Raw genomic sequence first — 18176 nt, 5'->3', positions numbered from 1 at the left:
TTCCTTTTCCCTTCCCCCTCCCCTTTTTAATTAAAAGCCCCTCCTCCCCCCCCTCCCTCCCACCCATCTCTCTCTCTCTCTCTCTCTCTCTCTCTCAAATTAAAACCCCCTCCCCTCTCACTCACTTATAACCTCTCACTTTCTTTTCCCCATCCCCTTTTTAATTAAATTCCTCCTCCCTCCCCCCTTTCTCTCTCTCATGTGTAGGGCCTAGGCTCTCTCTCTCTCTCTCTCTCTCTCTCTCTCTCTCTCTAAATCAAAAGTTTCTCTAACTCACACTCTCTCTTTGATTAAACTTTTCAATTTAAACTTTCCTTTTAATTAGATATTTTTAAAAGCTTTTTTTAGTTTAAAGTTTTTTAGACAGTTTTTCACACACCTTGAGAGGGAGATAGAAGAAGAAGAAGAAGAAGAGGAAGAAAGAGAAAGAAAAGAAGAAAGGGGGCAAAGAGAAAATATAATAGTATTTTTTAAATTAAACATTTTTTGAAAGTTTTTGACAGAGAGAGAGAGAGAGAGAGAGAGAGAGAGAGAGAGAGAGAGAAGGAATATATAATTTGAAAGAGAGAGAAAATAGGGGGAGAGAAAAGGAAAGAGAGAAAAGAGCGCAATAGAAAAAAACTTGAGAGAGAAAGAGAGAGGAAAAGAAAAAGAGAGAGAGAGCAAAAAAGAAAGAAGAGGAGAGAGGGAGAGAGGGGGGAACAAAGAGAAAGTGAATTATAGAGAGAGGAAACATAAAATTTATGTGTGAGAGAGAGGAAAAGCAAGAAAAGAGAGGGGAGAAGAAAAGGGGGAAGAGAGATAGAGAGAAGAAAAGGAGAGAGAGAAAAGAAGGAGAATTATAGAGAGAGAAAATTTAAAATTTAAAAGAAAGAGAATTTTAAAAAAAGAGAGAACGAAGAGAGAGAATAAGAAAAAAGGAAAAAAGAGGAGGAGAGAGAAGGAAAAGAAAGAGAGAATATGAACATAAAGAGAGAATTATATATAGGGAAAATATAAAATTTACATACCTAGAGAGAGAGAGAGAGAGAGAAATGAAAGATTTTAAAAAGAGAGAGAGAAGAAAAAATAGAGGAGATAGAAGGAAAAGAGAGGGGAGAGAGAGAGAATGTAAACACAAAGAGAATAATAAAGAGAGGAAATTCAAAATTTAAGAGAGAGAGAGAAAATAAAAAAAATTAAAAAGAGAATGAAGAGAGAGAAGAATAAGAAAAAAAGAAAAAAGAGGAGAAAGAGAGAGAAAGAAAAGAGAATAAAAAGGGAAAGAGAGAGAAAGAGAGCGAGGAAAGGAGTAAAAATAAACTAAAATAGAAGGAAAAAAAAGAAAGAGAGAGATAAAGAGAAAATTAGACATAGGGAATTGGGGGGAGAGAAAGAGAGAGGGTAAAAAAAAAGAAACAAAGAGGGAAAAGAGGAGAGAGAAATAGATTGTTTTTGCTTGCCGATTTGAGGCAATGAAACTGCCACAAAGCAGCCTAGCGTTCCATGCACGTAAAATGTCCGCAAATCCGCAAAATGCTAGTATAGCATTAAAGAGGTTCTCTCTCTCTCTCTCTCTCTACACACATATAGTTTGCAATTAATGGAAAGATTAATTAATAAGGCCGAGGTGGGGTGAGGGGAAATTCACATTGTACTGAAAATAAGTTTAGGTGTGAGGTGGCATGACCTGGAAGGCAAGCTGAAAAGCGTGATAGGGGAAAGCATTACAATTCACGCGGGCCTCTCTCTTTCTCTCTGTCTGTCTGTGTCTGTGTGCGTCTGCCTGTGTACCCCGGGTCTGCATTTCTGCCTCAGGGCTTTTTCGAGATCGTGCTGCTGCTTCATTGACCGACCCGATCCGACAAATTCCACCCTGTCTCAAATATATGCAATTTGATAAGTTCTAACCCTGGCTTTCTATCTACAGGTTCTTTCTCTCCAGTGCATATAATGCGGCAGGCTTCACCATGCACTTGAGGTCTGATTCTTTATGATTTGTCAGTACTGTGCTTCTGGATCATCTGATCTGCGAAGACGCCATAAACAGTCTTTCGCGCAAGATTGGATACAGATTAAGCCGGATATTCAAGGATGAGTTTCCAAGACCTTGAAGCAGGATCCCCTTTTCCTGTTAGGAAGGATTTGCTGGATACTAAACAGGAGCCCAGCCAGGCAGTTGCTGCTGGTATTTTTCAGATTAATACATCTGTTTCCACCTTCAAGCGCCTCGTGAATACCCTAGGCACTCCTAAAGATACACCTGAACTCCGAGAGAGGCTGTAAGTTGGCATCTTCCATTCTCTTTATATGCATTTGACACAATTATGCTTCTTACATTGTATGTGCAGAAGGTTTGAATAGGGAGAATATATTTTCAAGTTCAGTGCAGTGATGTTGATGTTTGCCTAATTTCAATACAATCATGATATATATATTTACCAATTATATTCGGAGTGTTCTCTTGGTCTAGAAACTTTTATCAGCTCTTTGTATGGAATGGAGTAGTGGTCATTATTTGTTAATAAATAAAAATGTGGAAATAGAGAACTGGATGGTGGCTTTAGAAGTGGAGGTACTCTTGTGCATCTAGAGGTGGTGAGAGTGCACACCATGCTGTGCAAGGATGAAAACCCTTTTCTAGTGAAGGTGTTTGTGTTTGAGTTTAATCTGCTGGTGAGTTCTTTGAATTACATGTTGAGATTGATTTGTTGATCAGGCTCATCATTGCTCATCTGATCTTTAAGTCTATAATCTGAACATGTGGAAACTGAGACTCTATCCCGCTTTCAAAGCTTAGGTGCTCCTCTATGTGCAAAGATAGTACACTTGGATGTACAAAGATTTTGTCTATGTCCCAGCGATTACAAGTACAGCGGATGGCAAGACTTCACAAGCTTTTGATTTTCCACTTTGCTAAGTAGCCAAAGATCAAGTAGTCCAAGCACGTGCCACCTAGCTCTGCAATTTCCATGTGTATTTATTTGGATATGTTTGTTTCCAGCAAGGAAATTGTTAACATCTAACAAACTAGAAGAAAAGTATCATCCATCATATGTTTACACCATTGCAATACCTCTTGGTTGGAGGATGAGTTGAAGCTTCTCAAGCAAGACTCTATTCAAGTCTTTTAATTCTTACAATTAGCAAAATGGCAAGGCCTTCATAGTGTTTCTATGAGGTCTTGACCCACTAGATTCAAGGGGATGAGCGTAATCTTTAACCAAAGGTTTATCTAGTTATCTTGAGTTAGCTTAGAACTTTGAGATGTGAAGTAAGGGGGGCATTTTAGCAAGCGTTATCTGATTTCTTATAGGTGCATAAGCTCCAGTAGTCGAGTGGTACCAAGACACAATCATCAAGTCCCAATTGGTGAGTCCTACTATTCTTGGACTCTCTTTGGTTCTAGGCTCCCCTAAACCCCTTCGGGCGCCCAAGAGCCCGGACGGTCATCCTCGTGCATGTTCCCCTTGATTTACCTTAATGTCACACACATGCATTGGAATCAATGCCTAGTGTGCTTATGCTTAGCCTTCATTTGCAAGTGAGTGTGCTCTTGCTCCTTGGTGTATATGTGATGATATTGATCCCAAACCTCACGTGTTGCATGAGGGGTGATTATCCAATCACACATGCATTGGAATGATGAGTTGGACTCAATTGAACTTGACTTGGGATTGCCTTGGAATGATGAGCTCATTATCCAATCATGCATGTGTAAGAGGCGAGGGCTTTAGTGTAGGCAGCAGGCTGAATACAAGTCAGAAACCAATAGCAGATAGGGCATCATGGCTGGTTGAGCTAGTGAAATACAAGCAAACTGCTGAAACTGTTAGTAGAGTATGTCAGCTCATGTTTGAGTGTGAGCATGTATTATGGGTGGGCACATTATGTAGATATTTTAGGCATTTTTATTGTGTATCATTTAATGCTTTATGGCATTTATTGCTGCCAATTGGTTCACCACTTGGAGGTCCCATGGAGAGAGGAGCTAGTGTTGGCGGCCACGCAGCTAGTGACTCACTGTTGTATGCGACAGTCTCGTGTTTGATATATGGATTCCATTTCCCGAGCATACATTTGAGTTCTCATCTGTATTATGTTCTTTTTTTCCCTTTCACTTTTGTCTTGTGTTTCAGTAGTTTATTGCGGCATATGTTTACGCTTCCATTGTTGCTCCACTTTTGACTTGGTATCAGATATTAGGATTTATGCTCCTGTTGTGTTTTCTTGCCGGTTTCAGGATTGTTTTCACCCTTGCTGATCGGGTGACTGTTGCTTCATACAGGCGACCTGTTTTACTTGCGTTTTTTGTAGATTTGCCATCGCCTATTGTCTACTGCCCCTCTGTTGCCTGCGTTTTCAGTTTTCAGACTGTTGCGACGGTTTTTCAGCCTATTTCTGGTAGTGCTCAGTCTGTATTTTGGTGTTCTTGACTTCTTACTGGCTGGGCGACTATACCTTCAGGCTGTTTTTGCTGTTTTTGGCAGTTTTTGATTATTTGCAATAGTTTTTGTCTTCTTTTGGTTAGATTTTGGATTATACTATGTGTGGACTCTTGTTTTTTTGCAGTGCTCGTGTTTTGGCTGTGTTCCCTCTCCAAATGCCTTCTTTTCTCTACTTCTCTTCTAAATCCTCATAGATGGCTCCTCCATGCACATCCACTGATGACAAGTTCCATGGACCTGATTATCACACGTAGAGTGTGGTGATGAGGGCCTAGTTCATCCAGAAGCGGTTATGGTACGTGGTTTGCGGGGCCTATTGCACGTTCTCAATGGCCTTCTCCTGTTCTAGTTGATCTTGATGAAGACAACCATGAGGAAGTAGTGTTTACATGGAATTCGGATGATGCCTGTGCTTGCTCGGCTTTACTTCGATGTATTTTCAAAGAAGTTCTACTGGCGGTCACCTCTTGTAGGACAGCTTCAGATGTATGGTCGAAGTTGCAATTGATGTACGAGACTCCTTCCACCATGAGGGCGGTTACTCTCTATGGCCATCTTCAGTAACTAAAGTTTGAAACCAAAGATATGATTCAATCTTTCCTACTTGGAGTTACCTAGATCGAGGACCAGCTTTGGACTAAGTAGTCTACCCTATCACAGGAACATCTCGTTGGCACGGTACTCTACAAGCTTTCTCAAGAGTTTGATGGAGTGGTGACTGCTTTACGGGTGCAGACATCTACAACTCCTGTCAGTTTTCTTCATATGTCCTCGATGTTGCTTGAGCATGAGGTGACTTTGCAACTACAAGGGCGGCTTCTGTCACATTATGGAGGTTCAGGTGAGACTCTTGCAGCTTCAGAGAGGGGTTTGAAGACGAAGAAGTCGAAGGCCCCGTATTACCATTGTGGCAAGAAGGGCCATTTGCAGAAGGACTGCAAAGAGTTAGCAGCTTCCAGGAAGAAAAAGGAGCAGAAGACGAAGCGGGATGTGGACTCCTACAATGAGTCATCATTTGCCTCGGATTTCGACTCTGATCCTCCGGCCAAGGTAAAGTCCAAGGCGCGGAAGGGAATCCTCTTCTTCAGATCGTGGGAAGGGCTTGGTGGTCCCTTCCTCAGCTGCTTTCTAGTGGTGGTGATGGGGTCATCCCTCACAATTCTCCAGTGCCAAAGAGGGAGTGTGAGAGGGTGGTGAGATGGGGCAGCCGCACCTCATCTTTATTTATATCTAAATGCATAGGATCTAGAGAGGGACTTCCTTGATGCATCGATCGAAGTCTGGTAGGTTCAAATCTTGGAGCTAGGATTGACATCCAGGTTCTTGATGGGCTGGTTATTTGACAAAGAGCGGGTGGCTTTCGTTTGGAGCTCACATGAGGGGACACTTTGGCGGTCTGGCCAAAGGAGGGGAATCCATGGTCATTTATGCGCTGTGGCATTGGTGATAGGATGGTGACGTTGTCAGAAGTGGAGCAGCGGTGGAAGCATAAACATGTGCTGAAATAAACTGCTGAAACACAAGACAAAAAGAGAAAAAAGAAAAGAGCACAATACAGATGAGAACTCAGATGTATGCACGGGAAATGGAATCCATATTTCTGAACACGAGACAGTCGCATACAACAGTGAGTCACTGGCTGCGTGGGCACTGGCATTGGCTCCTCTCTCCACAGAGTCTGCAGATGGTGAAGATGAAGTGTCTGACTGAGGAGGAGCCACTGAGTATAAATAGGCTGAAAAAGTGGGGAGCAATAATGCTGGTCGGACAGCATTAATGCTGGCCGACTGGTGCATAAAAATGCTCCACTGGCATAAAATGCCACACTAGAAAAATACCTAAAATACCTAATAAAAATGCCCAGCCTAGATCAAGCTCAGACTCACACATGAGTTGACAAATACTCTGCTAACACCCTCTCTCAGATCATGAGTGATCTGATACAATACAATAGTACAATGAAAAGGGATCAAAAACTATATAACATAGAACCACCAAGTAGAACCGTGGATACCCAAGGAGTGGGTGATCAAGCCACCACCAAGGTGCCTCGGAGAGAACATGATGTCGATGTCGATCGTACCAAACACCTGAAAATAGAGAAGATCATAGCATGTCTCTGTGTCCATCACCAATATCTCGCAGTAGCATACAAGACCATCCTGTCAAAAATGCCCCTGAACATAGGTGACCATGGATTCCCCGCCTTTGACCAGACCGCCAAAGTGTCCCCTCATGTGAGCTCCAGACGAAAGCCTCCCGCTCTCTGTCAGATAACCAGCTCAGCATGAATCTGGATGTCAATCCCAGCTCTAGGATTTGATTCCACCAGACTGAAGTTGATGCGTCAGGAACGTCTCTCTCTGGAACCTGTGCACCTGTATAAAAGTATAGATGAGGCGCGGCTGCCCCATCTGAACACCCGCTCACACTCCCTCTCTGGCACAAGAGAGTCGTAAGGGATGACCTCATCACCACCACTAGAAAGCAGCCGAGGAAGGGGCCACCAAGCCCTTCCCGTGATCCGAAGAAGAGGATCCCTTCCGTGCCTTGGACTTCACCTTGGTCGGAGGATCGGAGTCGGAGTCTGAGGAAGGAGAGGACTCATCGGTAGAGTCAGCATCCCGCTTCGTCTTCTGCTCCTTCTTCCTGGAAGCCGCTAACTTCTTGCAGTCCTTCCGCAAATGTCCCTTCTTGCCATAGTGGTAACACCGGGCCTTCGACTTCTTCTTCCCGTCACCCCTCTCTGAAGCTACATAAGCCTCACCTCCATAATGTGCCGGAAGCCGCCCCTGTAATCTCAAGGATGCCTCATGCTCAAGAAGCATCGAGGTCATATGTGTAAAACTGACAGGAGTCGATGATGTCTGCGCCCGCAAAGCATTGGCCACTCCATCAAACTCTGGGGGGAGCTTGTAGAGAACCGTCCCGACAAGATGCACCTCGGGAAGAGCAGATTGCATGTGCCGAAGCTGGTCCTGTACCTGCGTAACACGAAGAAGAAAAGACTGAATAGTATCTTTCGGCTCAAACTTCATCTGCTGGAGCTGGCCATAAAGTGTGACGGCCCGCATGGTGGAAGGTGCCTCGTACATTTGCTGCAACTTCTGCCATACTTCAGGAGATGTCCTACAGGAGGTAACCGCCGGTAAGACCGCTTTAGAAATACACTGAAGCAACGCCGAGTAAGCACGGGCATCGTCCGAGTCCCATGTGAGCACCGCTTCCTCATGGTTGTCCTCATCAAAGTCTTCAGGAAGACGAAAAGGACAGAGAGGTCGAGCAATAGCTCCACAGACGATGTACCATAGCCTCTTCTGCACAAAACCAAGCTTTCATGACAGCACTCCATGTGAGATAATCAGGTCCATGTAACTTATCATCAGTGGAAGTGCACGGAGGAGCCATATGGAGAGGATAAGAAGAGAAGTAGAGAAGAGATGGAATTTAGAGAGGAAACACAGCCAAAACACAAGCACAGACTACAGAAAATGAGAGTTCACATGCAATAGAACCCAAAATCTGATCAATAGAAGACAAAATCTGCTGCAGAAAGTCAAAAAATCAGTCAAAAACTGCCAAAAACAGAGAAAACGGCCTGAAGTAACAGTCACCCAGCCACGAGAGATGCTAAATCAGCAAAACGCAGGCTGAAAATTGGAGAAAAAAACAGATAGAAAACTGTCGCCAGCAGCTGCAGATGAAAAACGCAGGCAGCAGAGGGTGCGGAGGCAGCAGGCGATGGCAAAACTGCAAAAAACGCAGGCTGAAAACAGCCCCAAAACAGGTCGCCTGGCTGCGACAGCAGTCGTCTGATCAGCAGGGGTACAAAACAGTCCTGAAATCAGCAAGAAAACATAGCAGAAACACAAATCCTGAAAACTGATACCATGTCAGAAGTGGAGCAGCAGTGGAAGCATAAACATGTGCTGAAATAAATTGCTGAAACACAAGACAAAAAGAGAAAAAAGAAAAGAGCACAATACAGATGAGAACTCAGATGTATGCATAGGAAATGGAATCCATATATCTGAACACGAGACAGTCGCATACAACAGTGAGTCACTGGCTGCGTGGGCACTGGCACTGGCTCCTCTCTCCACAGAGTCTGCAGATGGTGAAGATGAAGTGTCTGACTGAGGAGGAGCCACTGAGTATAAATAGGCTGAAAAAGTGGGGAGCAATAATGCTGGTCGGACAGCATTAATGCTGGCCGACTGGTGCATAAAAATGCTCCACTGGCATAAAATGCCACACTAGAAAAATACCTAAAATACCTAATAAAAATGCCCAGCCCAGATCAAGCTCAGACTCACACATGAGCTGACAAATACTCTGCTATCTAGAGAGGGACTTCCTTGATGCATCGATCGAAGTCTGGTAGGTTCAAATCTTGGAGCTAGGATTGACATCCAGGTTCTTGATGGGCTGGTTATTTGACAAAGAGCGGGTGGCTTTCGTTTGGAGCTCACATGAGGGGACACTTTGGCGGTTTGGCCAAAGGAGGGGGATCCATGGTCATTTATGCGCTGTGGCATTGGTGATAGGATGGTCACGTGTGCTACATCAACGGCATTATTGACAGACATTGAGAGCTGCTATGATCAGGAGCTGGTACGATCGACATTGACATCAGGTTCTCTTTGAGGCACCTTGGTGGTGGCTTGATCACCCACTGCCTGGGTATCCATGGTTCTACTTGGTGGTTCTCTATTGTATGGACCATGATGAGTCCTTTATCATTGTATCATTGTATTGTATCAGATCGCCTATGATCTGAGAGAGGGTGTTAGCAAAGTATGTCAGCTCATGTGTGAGTCTAAGCATGTACGGGCACATTATGTAGATATTTTAGGCATTTTTATTATGTAGCATTTTATGCTTTATGGCATTTATTGTTGCTAGTGGGCCAGCATTAAATGTTGGCCGACCTGACATATTTTATGGCATTATTCATGCCTATATATTATGGGCTCCTCCTTCTTAGTCAGTTAGTTCACCATGTGGAGGTTTTGTGGAGAGAGGAGCTGGTGCCGGTGCCCACACAGCGAGTGACTTACTGTTGTATGTGACAGTCTCGTGTCTGATATATGGATTCCATTTCCTGAGCATACATCTGAGATCTCATTTGTATTGTGTTCTTTTTTTCCCTTTCTCTTTTGCCTTGTGTTTCAGCAGTTTATTACAGCATATGTTTACGCTTCCATTGCTGCTCCACTTCTTACAGAAACGTGGCAGAAAATGTGAAAAACTAAGCACAAATGACAGCTGAAGCAGGCAATGGTGATGTGATGGTAGGGCTGATAACAAATTTGAGCACAACGGTGGCTTGAAGTGGATTGACTGTGCACAAATGCTGGCATTTTTCACTAGTTGAAACGCAAGGTATGAGCTGAGTGAAAGATGTTGCTGACATGCATGGAAGTTGAATCTCTCTCACAAACAATTCTTGTCTAGGGAAAGGTGCTGTCTATTTATTTGCTCACTTGTCCATCTTTCTTGCAAGTCATCCCGAACTCTAGAGGGGGTAGGGACTAAGTGACCACCGAGTGGCTCAAGGTGGCTGGTTACTAGCATATCCTAGTCTGATCACAATGTAGTTGTGCCTAGTTGTTTGTCTTGGCGTGTTGTGTGTCCCAAGTGCAAAGGGTGCACGTGATATTGTTGTAGCCATGCACAATGAGGTTGCAGGAGAGGGTCACAGACCATGCAACAACTAAATGCGTGTCACATGCCATGGCATGCTAGATAGTGTCACATAGATTGAGGTAACATGATGGGGAAACACTAGAAAGGTGTGGTAATCTGTGTGGTAATTACACACACAAGGGCTAGGGGACATGACTATTATGCACATGTAAATTATTCCCGTGAACATGGTCCAAGGCTAAACAATTATAGGCTCTAAGCTGATTAATGTGTGAACAATGCGTGTGAAAAGGGATAATGGCAAACATGCATTAACTTACAAAGGATCAAAGGATAACCAATAAAAAAAAGTTGTGAGAAGCTGGGGGACCTTCCACCTATTTTATACAACCTGAATTTCTTTCTAAACCCAGTTTTCTGCACACGACAGTAGTCACTATTAGCCTTAGATACCACGTGTATCAAAGCCTAGACATGATGGGGATTGAAGAAGAAGAGTCAAACATTACCCATGACTGCATGAAAAATCAAAATGACAGCAAGGATTGACTTTTGGAATGAGTTGACAGCAATAGAACTTTAAAAGGCACATCTTTATTTATCCAAAATGCTGCATGGATCATAAATGCTGCATTGTGACAGCATCACATGCAGAAATGACCGATTCCTCCTCTTCAAACAACAGCTGCGATTGTTATCCTTGCTGTAGACTGCATCAAAATCTTTTGGATAGTCGCATGCAACTGTAAACAGCAAAAACCACCCATCTTTTTGCTGCCATGACCTGATTTCCAGAAAAAACGTCCTCTTGCAAAAGCAGTAGCAGTAGTGGTCTAATCATCCAGCCTGACACATCTGTATTAAATGCTTAGACGGCAATGGATTGACTCATTGGTCGGATGGCATCCTGAACAATTAAACAGACTTTTAGTCAGTAATTCAGAGCTGAAATATTCAATTCTCAGAAGTATTAGAACAATTTCCAGCATCTGCCTGATTTGGCCTATTTGTTTGTGTGCTTGTGATGTGTGTGCGATGACACAACCAACTGAAGTTGGCTTTCATAGTCATAGGGGACGGCCATCTTGAGCCCTTAGCACATTGAAACACAGCCCTTGCCTCCAAAAACAAGTGGAATGTGTAATATTGGAAGTGGATGTAAAGAAGACGCTAATAAATGTCTTTGGAGGCTAATATTCGAAGTGGGATGTGTGGATAGGGATGTGTAATTCATAAGGGGATGAGTGGATAGGGATGTTTAAAATGCCTCGTCAAATGTCTTTTTCCTACCTTACTTGTGCACGTTGTCTTGTAGAGCTTGGCTTGTCCCACTTCCAATGAATTGAACTCTCACTCTTGGCCTATGCCTGTCTCCTAGTTGCACACACTCTCCAGCCCTCTTGATTCTTTCTCTTCTTGAGTCTTTCTCTCTTGCTGTCCATGTGGCCATGGCATCATCTTCTTGTGCATTCAATTCTTCTTACCAAGGAGGTCCTCTTGGTCACCATGGTGGTTGAGGGAGATGTGATCTTGTTGCCAAGAGGTCATGACTTGGAGTAGGGGATATTCAGTATTGTTGATGGTTGGGTGGATGCCTCCTAGACTAGAGGGGGTTTCAGTAGCAAGCTGGTCTCTATATGGGACTACAGATGGTGGTGAACTTATCTTTTACTGGAGTTTTTCCACCCTTGGTTGCATCAGTGACACCCTCAGCTTCTACCACTATGTCAAGAGGAGGTTCCTAGCTAGTTGGAACCTGTTTTTCCTTTTTCACTTCAGGTCCTCAGATTTAGCATGTGAACTAATGTGCCTTTTATCTTTTGCTAGTGCCAACACATTCAACCAGTAGCATCATGTAAAGAAGATGCTAATAAATGAATTTGGAGGCACCTCCTCTGCTATGAAGCTTGTTTTGGTCTTGAGTTAGATTTTCCTTTCGAGATGTCCCCTTTCATCTCTCTTATGAGACAGACTTGTACTCGCATTTGTGTATTTTCAATGATGCGGGTTTTCATCTTCTGAAGTTTCCTAATAGCAGTATTAAATGTGTGCATGTGTTGCATGGAGTTGAGGACTCGGATATCGAGAAATATGAGCATACACCCAGGTCTAGGTGCCCATGTGAAAGAGTCCTTATGCATTGCTAGAATAAAGAGAGAGTGCCCAACTATCCTTTCTCAGATTGTGCATGCTAGCATATTTGAAAGGTACGCACTTTGATGAAGCACTAGAGTTTTCTTTCCATGCAATTATTGTCTTCTAGCCTTTTGGACGCGTAATGTCCTTCAACGTAGCAAGGTTCATATAATCTTTCCTTGATTTGCATTAAAGGTTAACATGATCTTTACTTGATTTATGCAGCCACACAGAAATATTTGGTCCATAAATTTTATTATTAGTTCATCAATTAGTTTTCAAGCTCATAGACAGAGTTCTAGGACCTTCTGCATGCTTGTACTTTGATGGTGGGTTTTGATTGCAATTAAGGGCAATAATACAACAGTATGACAAAAAAGAGAGCGCATTCTTGTTCTTCGATGGTGGGTTTTTGTTACAATCTAGGGTTTTCCATGCAGTAATATTGTACTGTTCTGTCCGTCCTTTATCATTGGGTCCTCCAAGGAAACATTTGTAATGCTCTTAAGGTAACTGTATGTTGCTTGGTATCTACATGTGCACAAGTAAACCACTCTGTTAGTTCATTACTTAACAGTTCCATCTAGTGTTGTAGATATCCACTTGCATCTGTTGTGCGATACCCATACATAACCTTGGTCCTCACACTGGATTGTTTCCAGAGAGATTCTTGATAAATGTTAATGGACACTTTCGTTAATGGCACCTCTTAAGTATGGAATGTATTGAAGGGCTGCAATTTCTCTATAGGGTGGTTATGACAGTGGAGAGCATATTTTAATCCTTGATTATGTTCTACTGTTTGCAGACATAAAACAAGGCAACATATTGGACAGCTAGCAAAAGAAACTTCTGCAAAACTTAAGGCAGCGAGTGATACAGATCATGCTACTGAAGTCAGTGTAAGATGAGTTATTCTGGTGTGCAGATGCATGAGTGTACAGAGGCATGAGTATGTTGTCTTTGGCCATGTAACATTTTTCCATCTTTTTGTTGGGTGCCAGCCTGCCAAAAAGATAGCAGATGCCAAACTTGCCAAAGACTTTCAAGCTGTCTTGAAAGAATTTCAGAAAGCACAACGAACAGCTGCTGAACGAGAGACAGCTTATCCACCTTTTGTTCCACAGGCTGTTTTGCCTTCTAAGTGTGTTTTTAATACTTCTCTGTTGCCCTTGGATATAGACTTTTACTGCAATAATGTTTTACAGTTTCCTTATGATGCCTTTCTAGTTTCACTGCAAGTGAGCTGAACCTTAAAGCAGAAGACAGTTACAATCAGGAGCAGCGGGCTTTACTGGTGGAGCAAAGGAGGTGTGCAATAGAGTTACATTATTGATAGAACGTTTTTGGGTTGTTGCAATAGAGTTACATTATTGATAGAACGTTTTTGGGTTGTTTCACTTGGAACTTATTTAAATTGGTGGTAACTTGCTTGGCAGGCAAGAAGTGCTTTTACTGGATAATGAAATAGTTTTCAATGAAGCGCTTATTGAGGAACGTGATCAAGGTATCCGAGAAATACAGCAACAAATTGGAGAAGTGAACGAGATTTTCAAAGATCTTGCAGTTTTGGTTCATGAACAAGGCATTATGATTGGTAGGTGCCTTGACTTATTTTTGCCACATTAGTACTAAACAGTGTCCAATTGCTAAACATAACCAGTGTGGTTGATTGGTAGGTGCCTTCACTTATTTTTGCCACATTAATACTGAACAGTGTCCAATTGCTAAACATACCAGTGTGGTTTTTAAGTGTTAAGATGAAGAGTGCACACGTGTTCAGCACCTTACTAGCAATGTTCCTGTGGTCAGTGACAGCTGCTCAAAATTCTAATACTGGATTGTTGTCTCATGGAATAGATGACATTGACTCAAATATTGGAAGTTCACATGCTGCAACAGTTCAAGCAAACCGACAGCTTTCAAAGGCGGCAAAAAGCCAGAAGTCCAATTCATCCCTGGTGTGTCTCTGAATGGCCTTGCTCTTAAGTTGTCTATTTTTCTGACTCTGAATTCCACTACGAGATATGATGAGAGTAGAACGAGTGCTATAATTTGTTTTCCCAAACTTTTGTGCAGGCCTGCTTGCTCCTTGTGATCTTTGGCGTGGGGCTTCTGATTCTTATAATTGTACTTGCAGCATGATCTGCAGTTTCAGGGGACAGTTGGATTGCCATTCCCTTTGTGTTAACCTTTACCGGCATCAATGATATTGCTTGTGGATGTGCAGGAGCTCTATCTTACTTTTCTGCGACATGCTCTACACTGTACATAGGTTGGTTTAGACCAAGAACTGTCAACAGTCCTCCTAGTTTGTGCTTCGAATTGTTTTCTACCAAGATATACCATTGAAATATCTTGCCCACAGTTGAACTAAGCCCTGGAAATTCTTCTCCAACAAGACATGCCATTTCAGTATCCTGTTGTATAAGCACATGCAATACATCACTCCATTGTTATCTTGGGACTAGTGCTCAGGATGGCAATACATCACTCTGTTGTTGTAACTGCTGTCTTACATGCTCATTTTGTTTACTTATGTCTATGTTTAGTATGCATCATATCGTTTGCAGTTATGGTAAGATTGCGTGGTGGACTTCAATTTGTTGTTAATGACGCATGCTTTCGCTTGGACAGCATCCTTGGTTTCTTGCCTCTATGCATGTGCACATGCTCTAAAAAGATCCAAATATCTGGGAATTTTGTTCCTGCAAGTTGCCATTTCATATTCAGTCAGTCATATAATATAATCTTTATAATGTAGCAACACGAAGAGCAATATCTCAATCTCACAAGATGCTCTGAACGAACTTTTCAAAAGTTTTGAAGGTATTTTCTTACTATTTTGTAGTCAAGAGCACTCATCGTTTGAGTCTCCAATCCTGCCAGGGCTATCTGGGTCTAAATGGGGAAAGGGCTGTCAAACATGCAAGGATTGCCCTTTGGGTACATGAAAAATCCTTTGCGCTGACTGAAATGACATTAAAGTGCACATTGTGGGGAGAAGTGCATTAATTATAGAAACTAGCATGAGCTTTGCTGCTCTATATTTGGCTTCATTTCTAAGGATGTTTTGGCTTCTTGGCATGTTGTGGTTTCTTCAATTTCTTTGCCTAGATGTAGTTCTCTTGTAACTCGTCTTTAATGTTCATAGTAATTAATACAATTACCTTGAGAGAGAGAGATTATTATGGAAAAAAAGAGTCTCCTTTTAGACTCTTCAAAGGTGTATTGGACAAAACTTGTATCAAGGTGCCATTAACACAAAAAGAAAACCAACTTCCAGAGCTATGAAGTTAGTAAATGCATCATGAGCCCAAAATTCACTTAGTGCTTAGGCTTTTTGAACTCCTTTATGATGAATTTGCCACCTCCATAAACTGTTGCTCTAGGCTCTTGTCTAGTTGCTTGCATCTTGATCTTGGTATTGATGTAAGCTTATCTTTGATCCATAACTTGGTTTCTTGAAATGCTTCAATTGCTTCAATACTTTGACTTTATTCCATGCTTTTAAACTCTTAACATTGCTTGATTCTTTCCTTGCTTGATGACCTTCCGTAGTATCGTCAAGTTGAATCCTTTTTCTTCCAAAATTGGCCATAGTTTGGGTGTCCCTCAAGGAGACCTCTTAAAGGTGCATGGAATGCAATCTTATCTCGCAATGTAGTTCCATTAACTATTCAAAATATAATGTTTGTCATACCTTATTGATATGTCTCCTCCCTTGTTTCAATTTTCTTTTATACTTCATCTTGCACTTTGGTAATTATTTCTTGGACTTCATCTTCAAACTTCTTATTGATTGTAGTCTCCTTTGTTGCTAGTTTTCCCTCTAGCTTCACCAAGTGCATAAGCACTTTGGCAAATGAGTCTTTCAAAACCACATTCTTTGTTTTTAGGTTGCAAACTATTTGTGCAAGTATTCTTGCCATGGACTTGGCCCTTGATTTGGTTTGAGCAATAATGCTAAAATTGTTGAGAAAGTTTGTGGTATATTTTATTATTAGGTGAATTTTTGCGCCATAAGGTAAGGTGATTAAGGAAATTAGAAACCACTCACGCCTAAGTGTGTGAATGGACCCTTATTTTGCGGGGGAGGGGGAGGGGGGGGGGAGGGGAAGAAATAGACATATAGGAAGTGGTGGGTTGAGAAGGAACAGACACATGGAGAGAGAGAGAGAGAGAGAGAGAGAGAGAGAGAGAGAGAAAGAGAGAGAGAGAGAGAGAGAGAGAGAGAGATGCATTAACGTCCTTTTGGATGCCTCAAAGGCATATAAGAGGACAAAGTGACACAAATCAAAGTTTTTAGCTACAATCCACTTTGAGAAGCCATTGGCATAAAAAGAAACCCATGCCAATGCACCATTTGCACAAAATGAAAAGTAACCACTAAAGCTATCAAGGTTGTGAATATATAATGAATCAAAAGCAACTAAGTCCTATACAGAGCTTCACTAACTACTAAAAAAATTGTACTTGTTGATTTGCCTCCCCCTTTCTTATTTCAATTTATTGTATACTTGATGTTGTTCATTGGTGGTTATTTCCTTAACTTCATTTGCGATATTTTTATTGGTTGTAGCCACTTTGGTTGGGCTAGGTTTCCCTCTAGTCTTGCCAAGCATGGAAGCACTTTAGGGAGTCTGTCCAAATTCTCTACTTTCAAATTGCAAACTCATTGACCTAAATACTCCCCCCATGAGCTTGATTCTCAATTTGACTTGGGTGATGATACCAAGACAATAGAGAAAGTCATTGGGTTCATCTCATTGTTAGGGCAAGTGCTTTGGCCTAAGCCTCACCCTTAGGTGCTATCCTTTCATCTTAGGGGGAGGTGATGAGGGAGAATAAAACCAGTTAGCTTGTTTGTGTGAATAAGCCCTCATGTAAAAGTGGGGGATATGTCGATGTGAAAGAAAGAAAAAAAGAAAGAAAGAGGAGATAGAGCCATGTGGGGTGGAGCTGGTAAACTCAATTGGTATGCCTTTCAATTAAAGATACTTATGATCCGATCGTATTGTGTATGCATGTGCTTTTAATTGAGGTTCCACCCTTTAAACATCTTTAGCATGCCATGATGCTAACTCTTGTTTGGATCTCATGTATCCGAGGTAATGCCACATTAAGTCATCATTCCGAGTATCCAATTGGGAGAGGCTTATTTTTTCTCATACTAGAGCTCTAGGTTAAAAAGTAGGGGGCTTTGAAATGCCTTCCCTTTTAGTGGAGAGGTCTTAGGTAAGCTCTCCTCCTAACAAGGTCAAGGTTTTGTTTGAGAGTTTAGAGATTGTTCTTGAGAATCAACTAGGATATTAGTCTTTCAAGTTCCCAACGCATAGACTACACCAAAACATTTTATTCCTTTTTATAGTCATTTTGCCTTGTTTATAGTGCATCACATAAATGATTAGAAGGTAGGGAGGGAGTGATTATTTATATCAAAGCTTTCATAGGGTTTCACTTGGAACAAAGAAGTCTAGAAGCTTTTGGCTAGTGGATAGCACACGTGAATGGAGTTTGGAGAATGTGACTGTCTATTGTGAGGGTCCTATCTTGTTGTTGGAGCCTCTAATTCAAAAGTCTTGGTATGTCTCAAAAGATAATGGGCCATCTCTCAATTGGGAACATGTATCACCCAATAACCTAGTTGAAAACAAGATTGCCAACCATCTAGGAGATGCTAGGAATACTTAAATCTCCCTTCATTTTATGTAAGTATCCATTGCCACTTACACAAGTTTGAGATCATTATTGTTGTTGCTATACATAACACAAAAGGTAGACTTGGAAGATCTCCAATAAGCTAGGTAGTAGTTGATGGAGAGGATAATGAGATGTTTTAGGAATGCAACTATGGCATCTAGATCCAAGTGCAACCCATTCAACTTTTCAAGCTTATTCTTGACTTACCTATCATTCACTTCCATGTTTGTAAATTGTTTGATAGTGAAACAAAAATCCCAC

General features: G+C 41.9%; 1 protein-coding gene across 2 annotated transcripts; it reads left to right on the top strand.

Moving 5' to 3' along the window:
• The first annotated feature begins 1679 nt into the window (after positions 1-1679).
• Positions 1680-14719, top strand: VAM3 (Syntaxin/t-SNARE family protein). Of its 2 annotated transcripts, none has more exons than XM_087661141.1 (7): positions 1680-2261; positions 13021-13114; positions 13217-13356; positions 13443-13523; positions 13652-13809; positions 14073-14201; positions 14292-14719. In XM_087661141.1, exons 1-6 carry the CDS (start codon positions 2074-2076, stop codon positions 14183-14185), a joined length of 774 nt encoding a protein of 257 aa, XP_087517267.1. In that variant the 5' UTR covers positions 1680-2073; the 3' UTR covers positions 14186-14201; positions 14292-14719. The 2 variants fall into 2 exon arrangements, with proteins under 2 accessions (XP_087517267.1, XP_087517266.1); XM_087661140.1 differs by having other exon boundaries at positions 1682-2261; positions 14073-14173.
• Positions 14720-18176: the final 3457 nt, after the last annotated feature.

The sequence above is a fragment of the Lygodium microphyllum genome, chromosome 21 (assembly GCF_053477565.2).
Source record: "Lygodium microphyllum isolate KBCC chromosome 21, Lygodium_microphyllum_v1.1.10, whole genome shotgun sequence".
NCBI classification, from domain to species: Eukaryota; Viridiplantae; Streptophyta; class Polypodiopsida; order Schizaeales; family Lygodiaceae; genus Lygodium; species Lygodium microphyllum.
Note: the sequence above shows the minus strand (reverse complement) of the source record. Positions and strands in the feature narration are given on the sequence as shown.

What these genes read in the sequence shown, in the direction of transcription:
- VAM3 (XM_087661140.1), top strand. Translation starts at nt 2,074, where the DNA reads ATGAGTTTCCAAGACCTTGAAGCAGGATCCCCTTTTCCTGTTAGGAAG. An exon ending in CCTGAACTCCGAGAGAGGCT is followed by an intron (nt 2,262 to 13,020) that starts GTAAGTTGGCAT and finishes TACTGTTTGCAG; the next exon opens with ACATAAAACAAGGCAACATA. An exon ending in TGAACAAGGCATTATGATTG is followed by an intron (nt 13,810 to 14,072) that starts GTAGGTGCCTTG and finishes CTCATGGAATAG; the next exon opens with ATGACATTGACTCAAATATT.